Source organism: Argopecten irradians, chromosome 3 (assembly GCF_041381155.1).
Source record: "Argopecten irradians isolate NY chromosome 3, Ai_NY, whole genome shotgun sequence".
In the NCBI taxonomy this organism is placed as follows: Eukaryota; Metazoa; Mollusca; class Bivalvia; order Pectinida; family Pectinidae; genus Argopecten; species Argopecten irradians.
This window is the reverse complement of record NC_091136.1, coordinates 20,309,614-20,334,115: the sequence shown is the minus strand read 5'-3', so window position 1 is coordinate 20,334,115 and position 24,502 is coordinate 20,309,614. Positions and strand designations below refer to the sequence as shown.

At 34.5% G+C, this 24,502-nt stretch overlaps 1 protein-coding gene across 1 annotated transcript in view; it reads right to left on the bottom strand.

The window, feature by feature from the left end:
- Positions 1-24,502, bottom strand: part of LOC138317789 (fibrocystin-L-like) — an 86,808-nt gene that overhangs the window by 52,819 nt on the left and 9,487 nt on the right. The window contains exons 2-20 of the mRNA XM_069259681.1: positions 17,442-17,658; positions 16,817-16,898; positions 16,273-16,330; positions 15,845-15,935; positions 14,464-14,514; positions 14,028-14,101; positions 13,243-13,285; positions 12,999-13,063; positions 11,232-11,342; positions 10,447-10,536; positions 9,289-9,569; positions 6,307-6,398; positions 5,827-6,113; positions 5,027-5,182; positions 4,489-4,646; positions 3,495-3,725; positions 2,922-3,046; positions 865-1,037; positions 329-483 (exon numbers count right to left, since the gene is read on the bottom strand). Coding sequence (XP_069115782.1) covers positions 329-483; positions 865-1,037; positions 2,922-3,046; positions 3,495-3,725; positions 4,489-4,646; positions 5,027-5,182; positions 5,827-6,113; positions 6,307-6,398; positions 9,289-9,569; positions 10,447-10,536; positions 11,232-11,342; positions 12,999-13,063; positions 13,243-13,285; positions 14,028-14,101; positions 14,464-14,514; positions 15,845-15,935; positions 16,273-16,330; positions 16,817-16,898; positions 17,442-17,658 — 2,540 coding nt within the window. The remainder of the gene's footprint in view (positions 1-328; positions 484-864; positions 1,038-2,921; positions 3,047-3,494; positions 3,726-4,488; positions 4,647-5,026; positions 5,183-5,826; positions 6,114-6,306; positions 6,399-9,288; positions 9,570-10,446; positions 10,537-11,231; positions 11,343-12,998; positions 13,064-13,242; positions 13,286-14,027; positions 14,102-14,463; positions 14,515-15,844; positions 15,936-16,272; positions 16,331-16,816; positions 16,899-17,441; positions 17,659-24,502) is intronic.

Here is a 24,502-nt window from a genome sequence, read left to right as displayed (position 1 = left end):
AAAATATTATTGATGTAACCAAGATACAAATAAATTGGGGAGGATCAGTTAAATATTTGTGAAAATAGCATAGAATCATCAAATAAACGTTTAATGAAATGTCGATGATTCTATTTAAATCATTGTTTCTATAACCTAAGAACCAAGCACGACTTTGAGACCCGTGGACATATTTATCATATCCTTTTATAAAACTTATTTTCAAGGTGGATTTTCTCAGCTTTACAGATCTGTTACTAACAAACCTTTTTCGTCTTAGATAAACAATGTCTGAAACCCAAATGACATCTAGACATCGTCGATGGATATTGATTCTACAAAGAGTTACCTGTCCTTGTTTTGTCTCCATCAACGGAAAGCCATATCCACCAGGCGCCGCCGTGAAGGTCACCTCGAATGTGCCGTTTAGATAGTTCTCTACCTCCATATCTAACAGCTTATACCCATTAGGCATGGCCGATAGACGCAATTCGTCTGTATCAGCTGTACAAAAACATAGGTATTTTTACAAAGATATAACACTTCGCAATTGTTAGAGAATATGTCCATGTTTTCAGCACTGTTAAAAGCGACATTTATATTGATTTGTAATGGTACACTTATATAATATATAACTGTAGGTACGAAATTATATCAAGAATGCATAGTGAACACATCAATTAATGAAATATTTGTGTCTGAAAAAATATTTTGCAACACGTTTCATTGTCAAATAGACGTAAATAAAGCATTATTTCTTAAATATTCTGTCACTGCATAAGCAATCGTATACACTTCACATTACTTTAATCTATTATAGAATCACTTTCCTATTCCAAAACTTCTAAGTAATAGATAAATTGTTGTATGGGCCTCAGTACTTACTTTGTAAGAGAGGATCGTTTTTTTCAGCCTCGCCCCAACATAACGTGTCTACATAAAAATCACCTTCATCCGCAGATGAAACAGAAGCATACATCCTTCGTAAGAAAATGGTATCAATGTCGTTATACCTCGGTGACAGGTAACCCCATAGATCCGTGCAGTTATATGTCCATCTGAAGGGAAGATATCGCGGTCGTAATTTAATCACACGGAGTACTAAGTGATAACAGAAGTTGGAGAGTCCAACAAGTGACATTGAATTTTCACCTCATTTGTTACTTCATTTAGAGATGATACACCGTTGACAAATAGTAATTTTTGTATACGTATCTTTTCATTTTTTTTTTTTTTTGTGATCACAAACATATACAATGATCAAACATTGTACCAATGGCCTAGAGTAAAGATGAAAGACGTGTATTATGTACCGTATTACGGAAGCGTATTAGGCTCACGTACGAAAATATTTTATAGGATAGCGAAAATGTTTTATCTAGCGGCCGTCAGATAAGTAAGTGGCGGCCGCCAAAAATTCTCTGGCGGCCTCCTCTTAATTTTCTGGCGGCCAGATAATTATTTGACGGCCGTAAGATACTTAAATAAATTTTAATAAATTTCTGGCATATACTTATCTGGCGGCCGCCAGATAATTATATGGCGGATGCCACTTAATTATCTGGCGGCCGCCAGAAAAATTTTATATGGCGGCCGCCAAATAAAACATTTTCGTTATCCTGAAAAATATTTTCGTACGTGAGCCTGATACGCTTCCGTAATTACTGAAGCGTTGCGTATACAGGCATACACATTTTCTACGGTCGATAACATGTTTGTTTCTGTTTTTCCCGTCCATTTGGCCACGTAATAATTTCTGGAATTCGAGACTTTCATTTCGGTTTGTACAATGTATTTATTGCCGGCCACATTTATTTTTTATTTTTTTTTTATTATATTTTTTTCGAAACTTCACTGTTGGTCACAGTTACAACTTGCTGGCTTTAGTCAATATTTAATGCAGAGATAATATGATAATTTTCTTGTAAATGTTTGTGATTACAAAACAAGAGGCCCAATGGCCTTAACGGTCATCTGACTACCTTGGCAATAGTCGTACGTGAAATTTATTCAATATGGTAGCCATCTTCATTTGGTATCAACCAGAGATATAACAACACATTGTTGGGGTCATGTAAATATTGCAATCAAGTTTCAGTCAAATCACACTGATATAACTTATGAAGAAGTTCGAAATGCGTTTTCAAGATGGCGGTGTGGTGGCCATCTTGGATTTCAATTCGACCCGAAAAATTGAGAACGCTTGTCGGAACCATGTCAGACAACGGACGGCGGATGACAGATGACAACGCCCGATGCATGATGACTTTAGGTCAGATGACCTCAAGATCTGAACAGTTACGTAATATATATATCAAAAGCAAAATAAATTACTTTATGTTATGTATTTTGTGTAAATTAGACACATATAAACATAATTCAATATCAGAGATTGTTAAAATGATGAGTATCGTTTATTCTGTGTGGGCGGTGGAGCATCTTTATCCTGCGATTGTTGTCCTAATTACAATAGATAGTTGATTTGAAGACGGATAACAAATAGACCTTCCATAAAACGATGTCTACAAAAATGAATGCTGACTTTAATGATACTTTTATTCCAATAAATCTACATGTATATATGAAAGAGCGATTTTAACTTGCTCATGTGTATGGCGAAATTACAGTACCTGGTACATTCAGCGTGTCTCATTCAAAACATATTGACGTCATAATACCTACCCGCAAGGCAAGAAACTCTGTACTACGCCAAAAATACATACACATGTAGACTACTTAAAGTTACATGTGCCTACAAATGCTATTCACCACCAAAAACTACCAATGTTCTGAGAATTACAAAACTAAAATGCATAGTTTTGATATCTGGTCGCCTCTCTATCTTTACATCCAGATGGAATAAATCTGAAGGCAAAAATCAGACTTTCATAAAAATGAGGGCTTTAGTTATGTATGACTGTTATCAAAATTAAAAGATATACCTCGTGGATGGAGTGAAATAGTCATCAATATTCATCCAGGTGTTGCTCTCTTTCCCGCTTTGATATTTCCTCCTGAAGTAAAGAGTCAACCGAGGCGAGATGTTACCTCTATACGCCATACACACCTGGCAACAAAATCAGAAAATCATTAGTGACATTAATTATGTAGTTCAAATCAATATACATAATAAAATCGCTAGGGATTAGAATTTTCATAAAAACGTCGAATACTGAATAAAACAGTACATGGCACGAGGTAGAGTTAACAGTGATTGTCTGGAAGCATAAAGCTCGTGAGCCCCTTACCTAAATCGACCATGCAATTATAATGTAGAGACCATTTACTTTATCAAATACAAACTTTCGTTGAAATGATTGTTATTGTAAATTCTTTTAATGTGTCAAGAGGCAAAAACTATACGATTTAATCAAGCTATAGTTTGGTTAGAACATAAAACCCCTCTTTAAATGGTGTTTGGTTGAAATGTCTAGGTACAGAAAACGGTCAGAAAATACTGATGTTGTTGTAATAAGATGTACCTCCTGATGAGCGAGACCTGTTTTTGTACTCACGGTGCCATGTCGTTTTAAATCGACCCTGGTCATGTATCTATCGTAGAAGAGTTCGTGTGGATTCTTCAGTACTCCATTTCCACAGTAGGCTTCTACCTGGTCAGTCCACTCGTTGTTGTATAATGCGGGTAATCCTTTATTTGTCTCGAAATCAAAGGAATTAAAGCACTTTCTGTTCGAAATGAATGTTGGGCATCGAGAGGAAATCATTGTCTTAAGAGAGTCGGTGATCTGATAAAAATAGGCAGCTGTGTCAGAAACTGGTGAATATGATGAAATGATATGAAAAATACCATGAAAGTAAACAAAACGAAAAGTAAAATAAAAAGAAAATAATAGAGAGCTTCCGAACGATCTATGAAATACTTGAAGGTCAGTATATAAAACAGCATACAAAACGCCAAGCATCTTCACTGATATACCATTCAAGTGGAATAGTATTTGCTATCAGAAATATGTCTGTCTAGTACAATTACGTCCGTGGCATCCGATGCAAATTGATAAGAATATTTAATACTCATAATTCATATTTATCATATCGAAATCCGGTATACAACAATGAATGAAATTAGAAATATCTTAACCAAGTATGAAATAATTCATGGCCACAGAAAAAAAGTTTAACAAATTTAATTGTTATTTGGAACATCGGAGTCAGTTTTGAAAAATACTTAATAAATAAATAAATACATAAATAACTTCTGAAAATGATAAAAACTACCTAATCTTACGAGCGCAAATAAGTTTAGATCTTAATCTCCATTTATAGTCAAAATGATCAGAATTAGTTGACATTTTGTACGACTATTCCATGCCTCTAATAGAGACAAAACAATTAACCATGAGAATATGGGAACATCTTAACATTGAGACGACATCGTGATTCCGTGACATTATAAAAGTGATTTTAAATATCTAAAACAACTCAATTCTAATGAACCAAATTTATGAATGGTTGCTAGTTCAAAAGATAGAACATATTTTTAATTTGTACCTCTTCCTTTGTAGCGCCTGAACTCCTTACTGGAGGAGCCGGGACTCCGTCCAAAAATAGAGTTATGGTTTCGCCGTTTGGACTTCCGGTCTGTGTCACAGTCACTGTACTTGTAAATGTTCCAGACATTTTCTTTACTTGTAGTGCTTGGAAATCACCTGGAAAATGGTATGCCGATCATGGTTTACATTGAATTCAGACCTCGGTTTGTTTTGTGTTGACTAGAAAAGTATTTTGTTTAGTACTGGTTTTTGAGAACAGGCACTTTATAATGATGATATTCAGTATATCAATAGAGATTTTATTAATTGTATATTGTTACTAGTATACAAAAACCTTTGCTTTTAACATGTCTATTCCAGAAGCAATAAACATTCAAAGTATGCCTTCTTATTGCCACGTTTGATTTATTTAATTGTTATAATGAAAACATCCTTTGTAAGATTATTCCAAAATTGCGTATTTTATCTGACCTAATTGCAAGTCAGAGACTTTTTAAATGTCAATACATTCTTCTTGTGTGGTAATGTATCCTTACCTCTGTCTGAGTTGACTTTTATTTGATATGTGAATATTCCATTTGATGTATCAGCATTAGTAAGAGTAACAGACATGGTTTCGCCATTAGCCAGAACTGGTAGATAGTTGAGTTCTGTCTCTATCTGTTCTGCATCACAACCTAGTAGAATGTTCCCTGAAACAATAATAATAATCTGGTTTAAACCAGAACAATTACACGACAGAAATTCAATTACTTGGTAAAACCTAGGAAGAGGTATATGTAATGTCATTCCAATTCACGGCCAATTGGAGAATTTCAAACATCAACCGTATATTTTCACGACTAATCGAGTAATTCAAAGATCAACCATATTTTTTCAGTTGGAAATCTTGAGTTAGTCATTTTATTTCTTCGTTAACGGTACTGGTATCGTTTTGGAATATTTCATTATTCATATTACGCAATTTACACACAATACTGATGGGCGGCTGTTGCATTCACTCACTCAACGATGTATTTAGTCTGAGTGTATCTTAGTATATTGCATTACCTTTGAGGCTGTTACATCAAATGGTTTTACAATTAGATGTGGTATCTACACACACACGAAACGTGGCATCAGACCAAGCAAGTAAGAAATATGTATGCAGTTCCAGAAAATAAGAAGACATGGCTATATTCTTAGTGTTAATAATGACCACACGCACACCATAATTGTAGTGTGTAAGTATCGAAAACTCAGATTGGTAAATTCATCAGCCATTTGGGGATATACACGCGTAGGACAACAATTTATCGAGTAGCTTTATATAATTTTGTTCTCAGTGCTTACTTACTTGTATATACTGAGTACATCCCGAGCCTATAAGACCCGGAGGAACCGGATACCACAAGGGTTTGGATGGTATGTACTGATTGTTTGAGTGGATTTGGCCAGTTAGACAGTTTAATGAGTTGGCGTTCCTTTCTGAATGTCGACACCATTTTGATGATCTGGACTTCCCGTTTGATAGCGTCAATCCGAAACCCAGAGGTTTTAGTGAACACGGGGTTATAGAACATGACGGCCACCTCAGCCCGATAGTGATAATGACCCTCTCGATATAACACTTCGATATAATAACTAAAACAGAAAATATCATCCATAAGTTAGTCTTAAAGACTAACACGTCACCGTCTCGGCGCAAAATGAGCTCACTCACCTAAATTACCTATGATTGGTAAGTGTTTGCCCTTAAATGCCTACAGTTTGATTTAGTATGATAAAGTCCTAGTATACAAATACATACAAGAATAATGTATATAATAAGTCTTACCTCTGACTTGAGGACAGGTTCATAGGGGCCGACATCTGCTCATCATAAGTATCGTAATGCGGCGTGTACCTAGGACATTCCGCTATCATAGTCTGAAATAGTCGTTCAAAATACAACGTTCAAATGTATCTACAGCTTTAAATGGTAATTGACACATTGTTATTTATTGAACTATTGTCCAAAAGACGTACAGAGTGTCTCAAAAACATTTTCCGAGTCGGAAGCTTTACAAACAATGTTTTAAAGGTGATAAAAGCAGATTTTAAATATGCTATTTTTGTGTTGATATTTGTTTATTGTGATGCACTTTATGATTTCCAACAAAAAATACAGGTTGTATTTGACGTAATTTCAATAAAATGTGCTTGAAACGAAGTCCATAAACACCCTTGTCTGGAACGATCGCATCGCTTATCGCCCCTGATATCACCAGGTGGCCGTAGATTCGTGACGTCATCTGAGACCAACAGCTGTGACAAGAGCCGGGAAATTCAATGGGACAGTGTTGCGGTATTGGCGATTATAAATATATAAAACAGTCGCGCTACGTGTAGTTGCTATATTGATAAGTGGAAATGTATCCGTATATATAGTATACAATCTATAACATACCCTGATATAATAAAAACGATCGTTTACTCATTCTAATCGTTATATTCTGGGCTATAAAATTGTTATGTTCTTTAGGTCAAAAGTCATTTGACATCGTGTCCGTGTGTGTCAACTCAGGTTCGAGGAGGTTGCGGTTGACTTTTGTCTGTAAATTAAAACTCTAAACATACACTTTAAAGTTAATATCAACAAGAAGAAATAAAAGTTTACAAGAAAATGGACCAAAACAAAAATGACACTACATATGCTACATGTACATACATATAATGCATATTTATAAAAGTAGACCCCGACATCCTTCATACCCTTTCTAAAACCCTATCATACCGCGACAAACGTGCCCCCTTTCCCGCCTTATGTATGTATGTACTACACACCTCTATTTCCTATTTGGAAATCCTTCAGAACACCGCACAGAAAGGATTAGGCTTATTTATTTTTTAAAGTTCTGTAATAAGTTTTACGGATTTATTCGACAAAATTTCGGGGCTTTCCGTGTACGAAAATAGAATAACATGTACAGTAGTAATAATGCACGCACGACCGATAAAAAAAGACGGGACAAAACATAGATACTAGATACAATGGCCAAATATGCATGACATGTACTCGTGGACAAGATATGCACGTTTAATAGTTCAACTAACACAGGGCCATGAAACAACATATTTCTTATAAAAGACAAATCATTTACTTGACCGCTTCATTGTATTATCTAACCGTGCGCAGTTTTCGAAAATTTCAAAAGTATACGAACAGTCCACAGGGATTTGAGAATTAGTTTGTATCAATATGGACACGCTAGATAGCCTATTGACCATTATGAGACGATTTAGGGGTCTAGATAAAAAAAATCGGTAAAAATCGTATTCTACATATACGCAAGTGTACTATGAAGAATATAACAGGAAATTAATGAGCACGCAAATTGCGGGCGAAATTGGCGAGCATACTATTTACAATGGCTGTGACGAGTTTTACGATGTATTATGATGATTTTAAAGCGTTCTTAACATTGTAATTTTTCGATTTTAAATTACCTGCATTTATATAATGATAATATTGTGAATGTCGTCATATCATTATGCAACCCTGCTCGATCTGAACATACCGGCTTCACACCATCGGCACATTGTTGTGTAACTCAAAGTACATGTACAAAGAAATGTAATAATGAATTAATTGTCTTGCTAAGACTTATACACATTTTTTTAAATACATGTAGTAGAATCTCTAAAAGGAAGTATGAAAACTGTGCAGGAGGACCCTTTGTTTTTTCTTTTAATCATGCGCGTATGTTTGTAACAGATGATTTTTTTCATCAAAACGTAGATCTAAGGAGGTGGGCCGCAATAATTGTCCATTTTCACTACAATCTTATTTTGCACATAAAATTACCAGTATGTATATCAAAACTCCCCGGTTAATTTTATGTGTAAACTATAAATTACATACATGCACAGTCGTATTACTCCAGGGTGGACTGAATAGGAAAGTAATACTTATTCATTCGTGAAAAATGACCTTATGTTTAATGAACTCCCACATGATACTCTACATGATATATGTGCTCGACATTAATGACATCATCATTTACATATAGTGACGTCATTTTATAGGTTATGACGTCAATAATGTGTCATTATGTAGGGGATAGACATGCTACCCAATAAGTCGGAATATAAAATATTTTTCTCCGTGTGTAAGACCTAAGACCTGTGGCTAAAATCCACATGCATGTTGACAGTTCAGCGATCGGCACACCGGCTTCCGCTATTTGATTGTCTCAGATGACGTCACAACTCATCGGAACTCAAGGGAGGTAAGTCATAGAAAAAAATCTGTCGTCAAAAAGATGTGAAGATTGATTTCATTAATTTTACTATTTAGAGACAAAATATAAGCAAATATCAAACTGATATATGTTTTAATAGGACATACAAATGTTTCTAGCGTATTATCTCATTTTCCATGTCTCTTCTGTTTTTATCACCTTTAATAGACGGAAGGATTTGATGTATATATCAATAGTACGATATACATGTATAACAATTAGGCAACATATCTTTTTGTTAATACTTACATGTATATACGTACATGATACTATATTTTTACAATGTATACAAGATTTGTGAATGAGATGTTTCGTGGTCAGCTGCAGCTATCGTTTATGTTCAATTATGAATGGATCACAAAATGTTGCTCAAGTCTCGGAAAAGCCTCTGATTTTACATCAATTTAGGGTGAGGCAGGAAATTTTTGAGGCTACCAACACTCCTAAGCCCCCATGTTTGACAACATAAACCCTTTTCCCACTAATTATCAAACGAGATTATCAAACTCCAAAACAAAATGGTTGAAGGACCCTACCTTGTTCTCCTCTCGTCCGTCCAGACCGAGGTAGAGTTGAGCCCCATCGTCACAGCTGATCAGGAACACAACCTCACTATCCCACTGGGGTGTAAACAGACCCTTAAAACGGCCTGTAAACAGGTCCACCTTAGCAAACCGGGGGTCGTTATAGGTGTATAAGTCGTCTGACCATGTGAGGATGTGGTCATCCATGGACTCATCAAAGTCGGACACCTCGTGTAAACTGTCTTGATTTTTGTAGGTAGCATTCCATACCTCGTGTATCAGGCCTCGACCTCCTACAAATTGTTATACAAATTATTTCAGAATCAATGCCTATGACACAGAACCAAAATACATTATCTTTATGCAAACCCCCCCCCCCCCAAAAAAAAAAAAAAAAACATAAATATTTCAATGCAAAAAGGATGCAAACGAAATAAAAAATAATAATAAAAACCTAGATCTCGGAGGACCAGGGCTAAAACACTAAGTGTAAACCTGGATATGAAGATCTTGGAGAACCTGGCTTAAAAAAGAGGTACAAACCTGGATATAAAGATCACGGGGGATCGGGGTTGTACAAACCTGGATTTGAAGATCTCGGAGAACCACGGTTACAACAGGTGGTACAAACCTGGATTTGAAGATCTCGGAGAACCACGGTTACAACAGGTGGTACAAACCTGCATTTGAAGATCTCGGAGAACCACAGTTACAACAGGTGGTACAAACCTGGATTTGAAGATCTCGGAGAACCACGGTTACGACAGTTTGTGCAAACTTTGTATATGAAGATATCGGATGATCGGGTAAAAACAGATGGTATTAACCTGGATATGAAGATCTCGTTGGATCGCGATTACAACAGATGGTACAAACCTGGATATAAAGATCTCGTTGGATCGCGATTACAACAGATGGTACAAACCTGGATATAAAGATCTCTTTGGATCGCGGTTACAACAGATGGTACAAACCTGGATATAAAGATCTCGTTGGATTGGGATTACAACAGATGGTTCAAACCAGGATATGATGATGTCGTAAGATCGAGATTACAACATGTGGTGCAAACCTGGATATGAAAATATCGGAGGATCGAGGTTAGAACAGGAGGTACAAACCTGGATATGAAAATCTCGGAGGATCGGGATTACAACAGGTGGTACATACCTGGATATGAAGATCTCGGAGGATCGGGGTTTGGAGGAGTCCGACATGTAATTTCTGTAGGTGACATTGTCAACACCTCGCAATCCTTGCCTGAAGAACAAATATATTAATCGTCATACTTTACTATATGAAAGCTTTTATATACCAATATACTACTTCACTACCCGTGCGTTCCATTTGCAGATTCGTACCAGTTGCACTAAAGTGATACGGCACCGCAAAATGGAACGCGTTTGGATTTTTCCATGATGGCGGCACCCATATGAAAGACACGCTTCGAATATAAAAGCTAAGTATTTTCGGTGTTAACATTGAAACGGATATAAAAATAATACCTTAATAATTTCAGCACACATTGATATAAACGATCCATGTGATTTTATCGGATATAAATACACTCTGCCTTATTTTCAACAAAGAAAACATTACGGTAACAAATGAAGAATCTCGGGTCCGCCATCTTGGATACAAGTGGTACGCTTCTGAAAACGAACCACTTATACCGGTTCGGTTCGGCTGGTACAGCGCGTTCCATTACAGATACAGCGGGTTCGTACCAGCTGTATCTGCAAATGGAACGCACGGCTAGGCAACGACTCAATGGTTTCCAATATCAGTGACTTGCCAACTGTTATCCAATATTGATTCTTAATGAACTTTCAAAAATGACCCTTATACAAACGGTGACAGAAGATAATCTGACTTTTACAGTATATAGGAGAAGAACAGTTGGTGATGCGATCCTTCCATTTGAATGACCCATGTCGAACTGCTTTAAGTCTTACCTCCAACTTTGACCGTCGGTCGCCCTAGAGTATCATCGAAATATTCTCCATTGATGGTAAGTACAGTGCCTCCCTCTGTACTGCCGCTCGTAGGGCTCACAGAGTGGATAACTGGAAACGTAAATCATCAGGTACCATAGAGATTACATGTTAACGAAAAAACAAAAGAATACTGTAGCGACTGCAATGCTCATCAATGGAAAAATAAGCAATACATAGCGGTTGAGGTTCAGAAAACGCATACTGTTGTCTAATGACAAACATATTTCTGTTTTTTTACAGCATGATCTGCCATTTCCATGTTGTTAAGGTATATTGCAGTTGGTTATTCATGGCTGCTGAAGCTTTTGTTCTCTAATCATAAGAATGATACCGAGTTTTTACACTAATGTTTCATTATTTTTTCAATTTCAATTTTTACAAATTTTAATGCAAAAACAAATCTTTTTATTTTGCTTCGGTTGTGGTATAAATTAAGTAAGTGTTTTGCGTTGATTCTAAACATATCTGGTAACTCAAATTAAAAGTTATGGCATTATTGGAATTATTTGAGATCTATAATGAAAACAAAAGAATTCAATTATACTGCAAGTTACTGAATAATAATATTATCACAAAGCCCCTAACTATACATCACAAACAATGAACATATATACTCAGCACTTCGTTAGCACAACAATGATGAATTCCGAATTTGCATATTACAGAGTTATCTGCACTTGCGGGTAGGTATTGATTGTGACGTCATGTGTTTGCGAGCGTAACGTCATACGTTTCGGAGAAAACGACGTGAATTGCGCTCACAAAATAATGACGTAACAATCGATACCTACCCGCAAGGAAGCTAACTCTGTAATATGCAAAGACGGAATATCACAGTGTAGAGACACGTATATTGCTGAAAAACGTCTTTTTATCAAATTGAGCGCTTGCGTCACGGTTATATGTAAAATATGACGGATTCAATATGAAAACATAACACGATATCTTCACCTTAATATCAACTTAAAATAGGCATATCTCCAAAATTAATCTTGAGTCGGTATCTAGAAATATAAGTGTTTGGAAATATTCCAAATGGTGCAAGAAAAATCAGAATGAAATGTAACGGTGCACAAAGTCTTAATATCATTTTGAATTAACTTTAAGACAAAATAAATAACAATATTGTATTATCCAGCTATCCAAGAGGGGTCTTGGCATCTACCATAGAGAGAACTACGTCAGTCAAAGGATAATATCTGTTCTGTCTACGTTTGATACCCTGGGAATATGCTCCCACTACCTGTCCTGTCAGCCACCCAACAATGCAATATGCATAAGCTAAATAGGCACGCCCCGATTTGATCCTACACATCCCTTCAGTAATCTCTGAGAAACAGTAATATTGCACATCAATTATCAAAATCAAAGATGACATCAGGTCTAGAAATAGCAATATCAAATTTTGAACGAAAGGAAGGACGGATGGACCACGTACAAACAGCGGTTTGAATAGTCCATCATAGGATGGTGGCGACCATCCCGGTATATTTGGGTGTAATTTATTTGGCATCATTAACAGCCAGGCTTATTTAACTACGTGTTATGCCAGGTTTGGAAGGTGGACACAAGTAGCAGAACCTGTTGAGAAAACAAAAACATCAGCAGCTGGCATGTGCCCAACAGTGAATCTAGAGATACAAAACGTAGAGTACCAGAGATAGTTTAAGTATTCTAAAGAAATAACTAATTAATACAATAACACGATTATCATTAGATACTTACGAGCATAGCTTTGGAACATGTATGGTCGTCCTATTCTGTCAATCTTTTGTATATAAGTCATTGACCTAAAATTCATAATAAAAAATGAAACGTAACAAAAGTGTAAAACCTTAAATTATTTACAACTTGCGTATTTCTCATACTTTTACAAACACAATTATTTTCCATGCAATTCACAGAAAGAGGTTTATAAGAATCCAATATTATTAAGAAGATCCATATCCAAAAAGTTTGATATACTCACAAACCAAAATGACCGGTCACCAAAAATGTTACATTGACACCGCCTGCAAGCAACAAAGATTATTTAGTGATCATAAAATATAATCTTTTATTGTTCGAGACTCATTCTAACAGCACATAAATTATTATTTATTAAATTATATATTTATTATTATTTCACACAGACAATGTTTCCAAGTTGCATGTTATGATGTTTTGTTCTTCAAGTTATATGTGACGTTACTGAGCGACAATTTCGACATGCTATTTTTTCTTCAGTAATATAATGAAAGCCAACAGGTTTAAAGAATTAAGCTGAGAAAAAAAAACATCCAAAAGGACAGACAAACATTTATGATGCCATTTAAACCTTAATTACAACATTAAATTTATGCACTGTAAAATTCTTTATTTTTTATGCTTTATGCATATTTAAATGGAAACATACCTGCATATATCACTTTATAATTACTAATAACACTGTTAAATGTAAGAGCAGACCACAACTTATATAATAGTCTGACCTTACATGTTTGTAGTCATATCACTGAGTTGAAGATATAAATATAATGATTTTTGGCATCACTGCCAAAAATAATTTTAGCTCTTATTTGTTTTTATACAGTTAAAACCCATGCATTGTAAGTATTGTAATTCTCAACATGTCGGTAATTTGTGATGGTGAATAAGATATTAAAACCTTTTCTTGATTCTTGAGTATGGAAATTACAGCACATTTAACTTTAAATATTTTTATTCTGATAAAAGTGTATATAATCGATGGAATCCTTAATAAACAATACACACCTGTCCGTGAGTTGGTCGGAGAAAGTTTACACGTGAAACATCCGTTACGTGAGTCAGTTAGGGCCAGATGAAACCTGCCGAACATTAAGAAATCAAACATAAGTTCTATGCGAATTATAAAATGGTTTAAATATTAACTTGATGTGTACTGGTATACATGTATGCGACTTGTACAAGTATATTTCTAATTATATTTCTGGTATAAAAATACACAAATCTACGATATCTGTTTTGAGAAGGTAGCAATGGATATGATAAAATATTCTTAAACAAAGAAATTATGCTTATAGGAAGGTAAAAAGGAATAGAAGTGAACATTATGAATGTCGGTGGGTTTTTTTATACACTTTGGATTTATTCGTGTTACTGCTGTATTGATAGACATCCTGCTATTCATTTACGATCAGAGCATGTAAAAGAGACAAAATCTACTTACAACTCGCCGGTTTCATTTTTCATTTCACATGTGTATCCGCCAGCCTGTACCCTGAAACCAATTCCGTATATGTCAGATCAAGGAGAAAGACTATATTAGTTACATTGGTTAGGATATCTAGACAATCCTACGTGTTAAAATCTTCTTATCCTAGACAATCCTACGTGTTAAAATATTCATGTCCTAGACAATCCTGCGTGTTAAAATATTCATGTCCTAGACAATCCTGCGTGTTTAAATATTCAGGTCCTAGACAATCCTACATGTTAAAATATTCATGTCCCAGACAATTCTACGTTTTAAAATATTCATGTCCTAGACAATTCTACGTGTTAAAATATTAATGTACTAGACAATCCTACGTGTTAAAATATTAATGTACTAGACAATCCTACATGTTAAAATATTCATGTCCCAGACAATTCTACGTTTTAAAATATTCATGTCCTAGACAATCCTACGTGTTAAAATATTAATGTACTAGACAATCCTACGTGTTAAAATATTCATGTCCTAGACAATCCTGCGTGTTAAAATATTCATGTCCTAGACAATCCTACGTCTTAAAATATTCATGTCCTAGACAATCCTACGTTTTAAAATATTCATGTCCTAGACAATCCTACGTGTTAAAATATTCATGTCCTAGGCAATCCTACGTGTTAAAATATTCATGTCCTAGACAATCCTACGCGTTAAAATATTCATGTCCTAGACAATCCTACGTGTTAAAATATCCATGTTCAGACAATCCTACATGTTAAAATATTCATGTCCTAGACAATTCTACGTGTTAAAATATTAATGTACTAGACAATCCTACGTGTTAAAATATTCATGTCCTAGACAATTCTACGTGTTAAAATATTAATGTACTAGACAATCCTACGTGTTAAAATATTCATGTCCTAGACAATCCTACGTGTTAAAATATTCAGGTCCTAGACAATCCTACGTGTTAAAATATTCAGGTCCTAGACAATCCTACATGTTAAAATATTCATGTCCTAGACAATCCTACGTGTTAAAATATTCATGTCCTAGACAATCCTACGTGTTAAAATATTCAGGTCCTAAACAATCCTACGTGTTAAAATATTCAGGTCCTAGACAATCTTATGTGTTAAAGTATTCTTGTCCTAGAAATCATACTTATGTTACTAATTATTATATTTTAATGACGTTATCAGTTCACCTATACTTTAAAATATGGTAACCTCTTTATGACGTCATAAGTGTTTAAAACCGCAGTTGCGGATCCCGAAATATTACCGCAAGCCTCCGCCTGTTCGAAAATGAGAATAGCTGAGAATAGGGCGTTAAAGCTAACAAACCAAATCATTCTTTATTGGTGATAGAATGTCAACATAATGACGCTTACCTCCTGATGATGTCTGAATTTCCGTCTGGGCTCTCCATGTCTGGTCCGTAAAGTTCGCTATTTATTCGGCCACACACCGTAATTAATGTACCTATTAACAATTACGTTTCAAATTAAAACACACAAAATAAAAAATACCCGTGAATAAGGTCTTATTCCAATCACGTTTGGGTTGAAGTTTCTTTAGACAATAAATCATATTTTTCTACTATTTTAAAAAATCATATATGGACATTATCAATATGTCATATATTGTAATATCACATGATATTGAATAAAAATATATATGAGAAAACTAATAATAAAATGAAAAAAAATGGTCGCATAATAACAATAACAGTTTGATTATCTATTAACACGAACTACATGCGGATAGTACTAGTATACACTCAAACAGTAGCGATTCTACTTTGTTAATTTCAACTCACCTGGCGGTCCTGAGGTCGGGGACACGGAATAAATCTGGGGCGTGTGCCAGTAGTGAGGCTGGTAAAACATTATCACAATTAATGGGTTGGTACAATCAATTGTACAACACATGAGTTAGGAAAAACAAAAGTACAATTAAAAGTTGCTAAAAATAATAGTACAATTAAAAGTTGCAAAAATGGTACTAAAACCAATTGTGCAAAATAACAGGTTGGAAAAACGCTATTTATTGTTAACAATGATTTCCGGTTCGGAATAAGCAATAGTACAATAATTGGGTTGGTAATACAAAAGTTAAATCAAAATTAATGAATTGGTAAAACCTTTTATAACAATTATTGAGTTTATAAGAAACAACAGCACAATTAATGGGATGGTAAAAACCATATTAGATTTAATGGCTTGGTAGAAATCAATTTAAGCGCAATTAATGTTCACGAGTGCAAGAATTGAAGCGGCTGAAAAAAACAAATATCACTATGGAATGATTGAATTTTTGGGAGGTAAACGTGATTACGTAGTTACAATATAAAAACAACTTACGATGAAGTGACAACTACCACAGATGGTTGCCTCGGCATTGTTTACCGACACATGTATCCGGTAGTAGTTGTAGGGCATGGCTCTGTAAACAAATTATATAACACCAGAGGTATATATTTGTATCGCCTTACCACTGAAAATAAATCTGTTCAATCATGCTGATATGAAGAAATGGGCTAATCCTCATAAAAGTTCCTTCTTACAAGAACCACTGGTTTTGTTTTTTTAATTGAGGATGGTGTAAATTGCATAGTTTACCAGCTCAATTGGGTTCATGACAGGTCTATTAGGAATGTGAAGCAGTTAATATACTTATATACAGAGATTTAAATAGTATAATTATATTTAAATCTCTGTCATATGACAACAATTTTTAATTGTTGAATATAATAATTTCGAAATTATTAAATTACCGTATCAACAACAACAATAACCATTTAACAATATATGTATTGTCTTTGGTTGCGATATGATAAAAAAAACCAGCATATAAAACGATCTGTAGCTTTCGACCAGGGTAAGGCTAATATAACGTTACAGTTTACTGATAAAGACCAGAATATGGAGGTATATTTACACAATTTCGTACATGGATGTATTGGCAATATATATATAATTAACTCACGGTGTATCACACATGATCTGAGTTTTAGTTGTCCCGTCAGCGTGGATCATACATTCAAATGTTTTCAGATTAGACACAAATGTCACCTTATTTCCAAGATCAGCATCCTTTGGTAACAAATTAAAGTTGTTTTCTGCGAAATCTTCACCATGTATGGTGATCCTAGTACCCCCATTAAGACTGCCTCTGGTAGGCTCACTAACGAAAATTTTAACGGCTGAAACAAAAGTGTTGTAATATTTTACATCTTTATTTATTTATTTATTTATTTATTCCGTTTTTGCATCCACGTAAAAAGATCGATAGTAAAACATACGTAACACAGAGTAGATTAAAACAACAACTTAGACATTTATTGAACCAGCTTTACTCAGTTCAATAGACTTTTTCATAAAGAAGCCTAAATCCCGTAGAAGTTGTAGATCATTAGAAGACAAGAGTCATGTAAAATTTATAAAATATGTTAGATGATGGTTATTTACATCTTTATGTCTATTAAAGAAAATTGTTCTCACTATAGAGTTAATGGAACACTTAATTATAATGAAGTAGGTTTCATCCTCAATTTGCATAACCGCAGGGGACGGAGTAACATTACCGATGTGGATAAGTATTGTAACTAAAGGGGCATCGTTTGCCAAAGTATGGATGGCAGTTAAGTTCAGAAACATTAGTAATATGGATCTTCTATGTAGGATTAGTAGTACTGGCTAATTATTTTTCCCATTGATTTTTCCATAATGTGACAGTGCTATTGATCATATAGATATACCAGGCCCCGGAACTCAACTCGATTTGCGCTCTTCTAAGGAGAAAAGTATGAAGTTATATTCTAGAAGTAGAAGAGGGCAAATCGAATTAGGATCCGAGCCTAAGCAGTCTTCGACTTAAGTTTTTGTTTAGCTAATCTTTTTGTAACGTCATATATGATTGGCCAAGTCTAAACTTAAGCTTTTTAAGAACTCCATTCATACCGGTATTGAAACTCAGCTATTTTCCCCGACCTTCTTCTAAGTTGGTGGCTGGTCAGTAATTATAGACATACACATACTGAAGGCTGAGGCAAGAACTAATATAGGATAAACATGATTTTATTTTATGACCCAATCCTGGTAATTTTATAGATATCATACAGATCTTGGGGAGTTCAGTGATTACCTGACGTGTTTGCTCATTAACGATATTACATGTTTATTACGTCTGTCCATTTGCTTTTTAATTTGATTTATTTGACTTTATTTTCGTCATCTAGCATAACCTCACGTCAGGGGTGAATTTATTTCTTTGTTTAAGTACTGATTTCTCTTGGTATAAAGGTTTAATGTTGTGTTTGATTACTCGTAATTGGGGATCCTGCGAAACTAGTTAAAACCAGCATTTGTGTGGGCGGTGTCAGCGGTAGGATTTTGTGTTTAGTTCTTTTTATAGAAATTTGAATTGTAGCAATGTAAACATTATAATTTATGTTGTATTTAGGGGTTTGGTATGCGTTTCGCCAATTTAGTTCTTAGAGATATTCCAGGTAAGGCCGTTTTTATTAAATACCATTCAATGTGTTTTTATGTTAATTTCTATTTCTAATTTCTATATTTTGTTTACATTCCAGTATTTTTTAATGTCTATATCATTATACATGTGTGCTAAGGTTTGGTGATGCTATTTCTTACACTATTGTACACTACGATAATATAATTATTTTGATTGTTTTATCAATGAATGAATGAACCCTATAATTTATTTTGATCGATTGTTTTATAGCCCCCCGTTATATGAATGAATGAAAACCCTATCAAATACTGAAGTAAGTATGCTATTGATCTCACTTTTTGCATAAAAACTAAAGTAAGTAATAATGATGATCGTTATTGTATACACACGAAGGCAAAATATTCAATTACTTTAATAGGATTTAAAACATTATATCCCATACTATGATAAATATAAAAAACGAACCATCGAATCTAACCAACGTGTAGCATTGTATTTGATGAAACATACCTATCAATATATTTCAACGTGTGATGAAGTAAATATGCTATTGATCTCACTATTTTGCATATAAAACTAAAGTAAGTATAAATGATCTTCTGAAAATAACAAAAAAGTATATACAAATGTATAAACAGTTTTATGTAGGCAAAATATTCATTTTAAAAACACTTTAAAAAAATAACAAAAAGGACTTAAATCATTATATCAGCCATACTATGATAATAGTTTTATCAAGTCGGTTGAACGAACCATCGAATCAGTAACCAACGGCACTGGAGCATTGTAGTACAGTTAAGGTTTGTCTGTATGAATACGTCACTCCACTTAACGATGACTAACAGGCACACATTTCAGCATTCATTGTTATCTATATTTAAAAAAACTGCCAAGTCATCTTTCTAATAGCATATATTCTACTTGCATTTTCAAACTATTTTTATCAATTTAATGTCCTAACATCCACCAGGGTGGCGTCCTAACATCCACCAGGGTGGCGTCCTAACAATCACCAGAGTGACGTCCTAACATCCACCAGGGTGACGTCCTAACAATCACCAGAGTGACGTCCTAACATCCACCAGGGTGACGTCCTAGCAACCACCAAGATGACGTCCTAACAACCATCAGGGTAATATCCTAACAACCGCCAGTGTGTGACGTCCTAACAACCACCAGAATGACATCATAACAACCACCATTATGACGTCCTAACAACCACCAGGGTTACGTCCTAACAACTATCAGGATGACATCCCAACAACCATCAGGGAAATATCCTAACAACCACAAGTGTGACGTCCTAACAACCACCAGGGTAATGTCCTAACATCCACCAGGGTGACTGATAGAGAAACTCTCCATTTATCTTCTGTGCTACCTATCCTTTATTGCACACAAAATCATGTAATCATTACAATACTGCGATCAATTTACAGAAGGATACTACGTAAACTGTGATACCCAAAAGTGTTAAACATTACATAGTCATATATGACTATAACAGACACATCGTTCATATATGTTAGATTCGTATCAACTTTGAAATACACTTTTCGAACTTTTAACAGCGTCTTTTCTTCTTTGATATCAACATTCATTGTAAAAAGTTAATGAAAAGTCATTAAAAAGAACGGAACGTCTAGAAAGAAAGATTTTTTTCTGGAATACAGTTTAAAACCAAACATCAGTGTATGTCTGCTTGTATTTTAATGTATTTTTAAAAATAATCAGGTTAATTGATATATTCATTAACATTGATGTACTTGGACTGTCTTAAGTGACTACCTGTCCTATGTGTCTTTCTTGTAATGGTCCCTTGGAAAGTCACATAGGACAGTCTCGACAGTATATAAATCAGTTTGTGGATACTATCCGGCTTTATGTAAATTGTAAAATTTATTCCCTGTTCAAAATCATATTAATTTAACTTTAAGTGTGGTCAATCTTTCCAAACCCCTTTTCATCAAAACTTTTTGCTTTGCGTTAACGCTATTTGGGAAAAGTTTATCAGAACAAAATGAATTCTTGCATTTAAGTTTAAAAATGTCACTCCCTTGCCTGTATTTTGTTTTTTTATCTAGACTCGCCGTTCTATTGTAAGATACATTTGGACTTGAACAGCAATATTTTTTTAAACATCTGAAATATGAAGGTGGTGATTCCAAGCTTCGATTATTACAAATGTTAATGTGTAAATGATATAGCAAAATTTCTATAAGAAAAGGGCGTTGTCACGCTAAAATCATAGCTGTATCAGCGTCTTTTGTGTGTAAATTCGTACAAATACAAAGCGTTCACGAAAAAAACAGCCAATAATAGTTAAATAGTTCTATATACATATACCAGTGAACAATAGGTACATATTTCACATATCATAATGACGTCATCGGGGTCAGCTGCCGTATCAGACTTATCTTCACAGATGGAATAAAGATTAAAATTACACGTCTCTATCTGGGATTTATTTGTGTGATCGTGATGAACATCAAGCTCCGTGACACATAAATACCTATTTATATAGACGTTTAAGCAATTTTGCTGCCTTATGAAGTGTTAATTTCCTTTCATATCCCTTCACATGGAACAAGCAATGCAGATTGGATGACAAGAGAGATATATTAGACCATTAAGTGTAACTAGCCAATTGAAGGAGCATTGTTAGCACATATGGAACGACAAAACCATCACTTTCAAATCATATCAACACAACTTTGAGGCCATAATCACTTATAATAACAGAAATATTGATGCTGACAAAAAATATGCAATGACTAGTCAAATTTCTTTGATGAATAAATATATTGAAAAAAGGGGAATCGCCACATGAATTAATTTAAACGTCCAACTTTATCAACTCTTATTTCTATAAAAATGTAATACTTATAGCTAATGATTTTCACGGCAGGATATTTTCATTGTTGGGGCATTGTTAAAAGTGTGGTATTACAATTATCAACAACAAAAAACAAAACATATAAATATTTTAACTGATCGAATAATTTTGATTCTTTTGAATTGCATTTACTCATTTTTTTCGGATCCTCAACACCAGTATATTACGCAAGAATTTACCAGTGATATAACTTAAAATATACAAATTCGGAATAAAAGAGTGAACGGGCATTGGTTTTCAAATCTGGGAAGAGCCGACTAAACAATTATCAATATTTATAATAATTGTATCATCTGTTATAATGTTTCCTTTATGCGGCCCACTACATACTACTTGCTTTGTCGTATTGTCTAATATTTTAAATGCCAATATCCAAGAAATTTGCGAACACATTGAACTTATGATTATGGAGTGTTGTCTATATGATATTGCACTTGCAGTATTGGTATTTTCTCAAAACATTTCATAATCATTTGTGTTGTCCATATGAGTTCAACAAAGAATCGACATTTGAAGATTACTAATGTTAACACAAAAATGGAAAACCTTTTTCGGAAATACACTTTGTTTTTACATTTTTATGGCGGAAAAATTGATACAGCCTTCACACAAAAACCTGAATCCCTTAGAACCTTATAGCAATATATAAAACTTTCTATGACAAATGTGATCGACTTAAATAAGGCTGGTCTTGCTGTTGTGGCTTTGATAACATAAGCGTAATCTTTAGGTGAAGTTGATAAGGTCATAAGACTGCTGGTAACATTAGACACGGCTTTGCGTGACCATAAAAACTTAATTTGTGTTGTTCAAGTTATCCACATTACAGAGTTCAGAGGTCAAAAAGTTATAAGCAGACCTACATATGGTATGACATCTATTTGGTTTCACCTTAATATTTACAAACCCTTTGTACAATACAAATGTTCCAGTCACTTGTGTTTTCAATACTCAAGGATTACATGGAAGTATAACCCGCGGGCAATCTGCCGGTGCGGTTATCTGTAATTTATTTTATACATTAAAGAAAATGTCTGATTTTGCTTCCCGCGCGCTATACCGCGATGCGGGTAATACGCAGGAAATTACGAAATTGTATCGATATAAATTTAACTGCATCTAAGCTTGGTATGCATCTTCAAAAAATTACTCTAAGCATATGTTTTAAATAATCTCATTTTTCGTAGTGTATATATACTAAAAAGAATCCCATGGAAAAAAAATTGGTTAACCTCATTAAATATAACATGTACTACACCTGAGCAGGTCATACATTGTAGGAATCACAGATTACGTATAACATTAGAGTGGAGCGGCTAAGGTTGATTTTTGCCAAAATCGTTTGAAGAAAGCATGGAACTTTGCATATCGTATCTTTAAGATATAAGAATTCAGGAAAAAATGGACCCCAAATAATCACGACCCCTGGAGGCCGCCATATTGGTTTTCAAAATGGCTGTGAAAAACCACCTTCTGCGACCAATATCTCGCGTTCTATACCAGCTAGGCCCAAATTTTAAACGTCTACAACCATATTATTGACACTTAGGAACATTCTGAGAGTGTTAAACTTCATGCAAAAGGACCGATTGTATCGAACCAATTTTCCTGGCATTTTATCTGATTATTACAGAGGGAATATCTTCCCCCCAATCCACATAAGATTTCCTGAGATGTGGTTGACGGCCGGACATGAACATGGTTATGCAATTATGAGTGCGGTCATCTCATCCATGAAACCTTCTTTGGTAGACGGATCCCAAATTATCTTGCATTTAGTACTTCTGTTTGCAGATCTGAATCTCCATCACGCAAAGTATTTCGGATGCCTGCCAAAGTGATTTCGTTTAGATATTTTCTGATAATTCCCTTGCTGTAGTGATAGAAAGTGATGTGGTATCATCCATATGCATTAAATAGTTGCAGTCATAATAAACCATTTGAAGCCTTGGCTGCCTTCTTGCTTTATCCAAAATATATTCGTTTGTCGTCATGAAGATTCCCATTCTTCTGGCAAATACAATCTCCCATTTCACATTCAAAAAGGAGATGATCCTCAAATGTTATTGCTTTGTTTTGTTTGCAATTTGTATCTTTCGGAAACTTCTCTGCTCTCTACAGTTTATCCGATATCCTGTCTCTCTTCCAAATGACATTAATGAGTTTCCACAGTATCTTTTATAATGTTTGGATACATCTTGCATCTGTAGACAGTGTAAGGTATACCAATAGAACATTGTGCTGATGTAGTGAAGATCTCCATCAGGATAGGCTATTTCTAATTACATGATATTGCTCTTGTATGAGTGTTCTTTCCTGAACGACAAATATTGGTATCGTGTAAAATTTGATTCTAGAACTATAATCATCTTTGGATATGAGGCATGTTTTCCAAGAAAATGGTTAAACGTTTTCTAATGACCGTAGTGAAAGGCAATCACGGTGTGTTTATAAGGACGACGTCGGAGATCAAATGCGATCATTTTGAAATTCTAATAAGATTCGAATTATTTTGTATCAAACGCTACAAAATATAAATACTCACTGTATTTGTGTTTTTTTTTATTTACTTAAAGTCAGCTAAGCCAAATGTTATATTATCATTATTATATACAAATATAGATAAATGTTGTAAATTGGCGGCCATCTTAGAATACAAAATGGCGTCTATTTACAT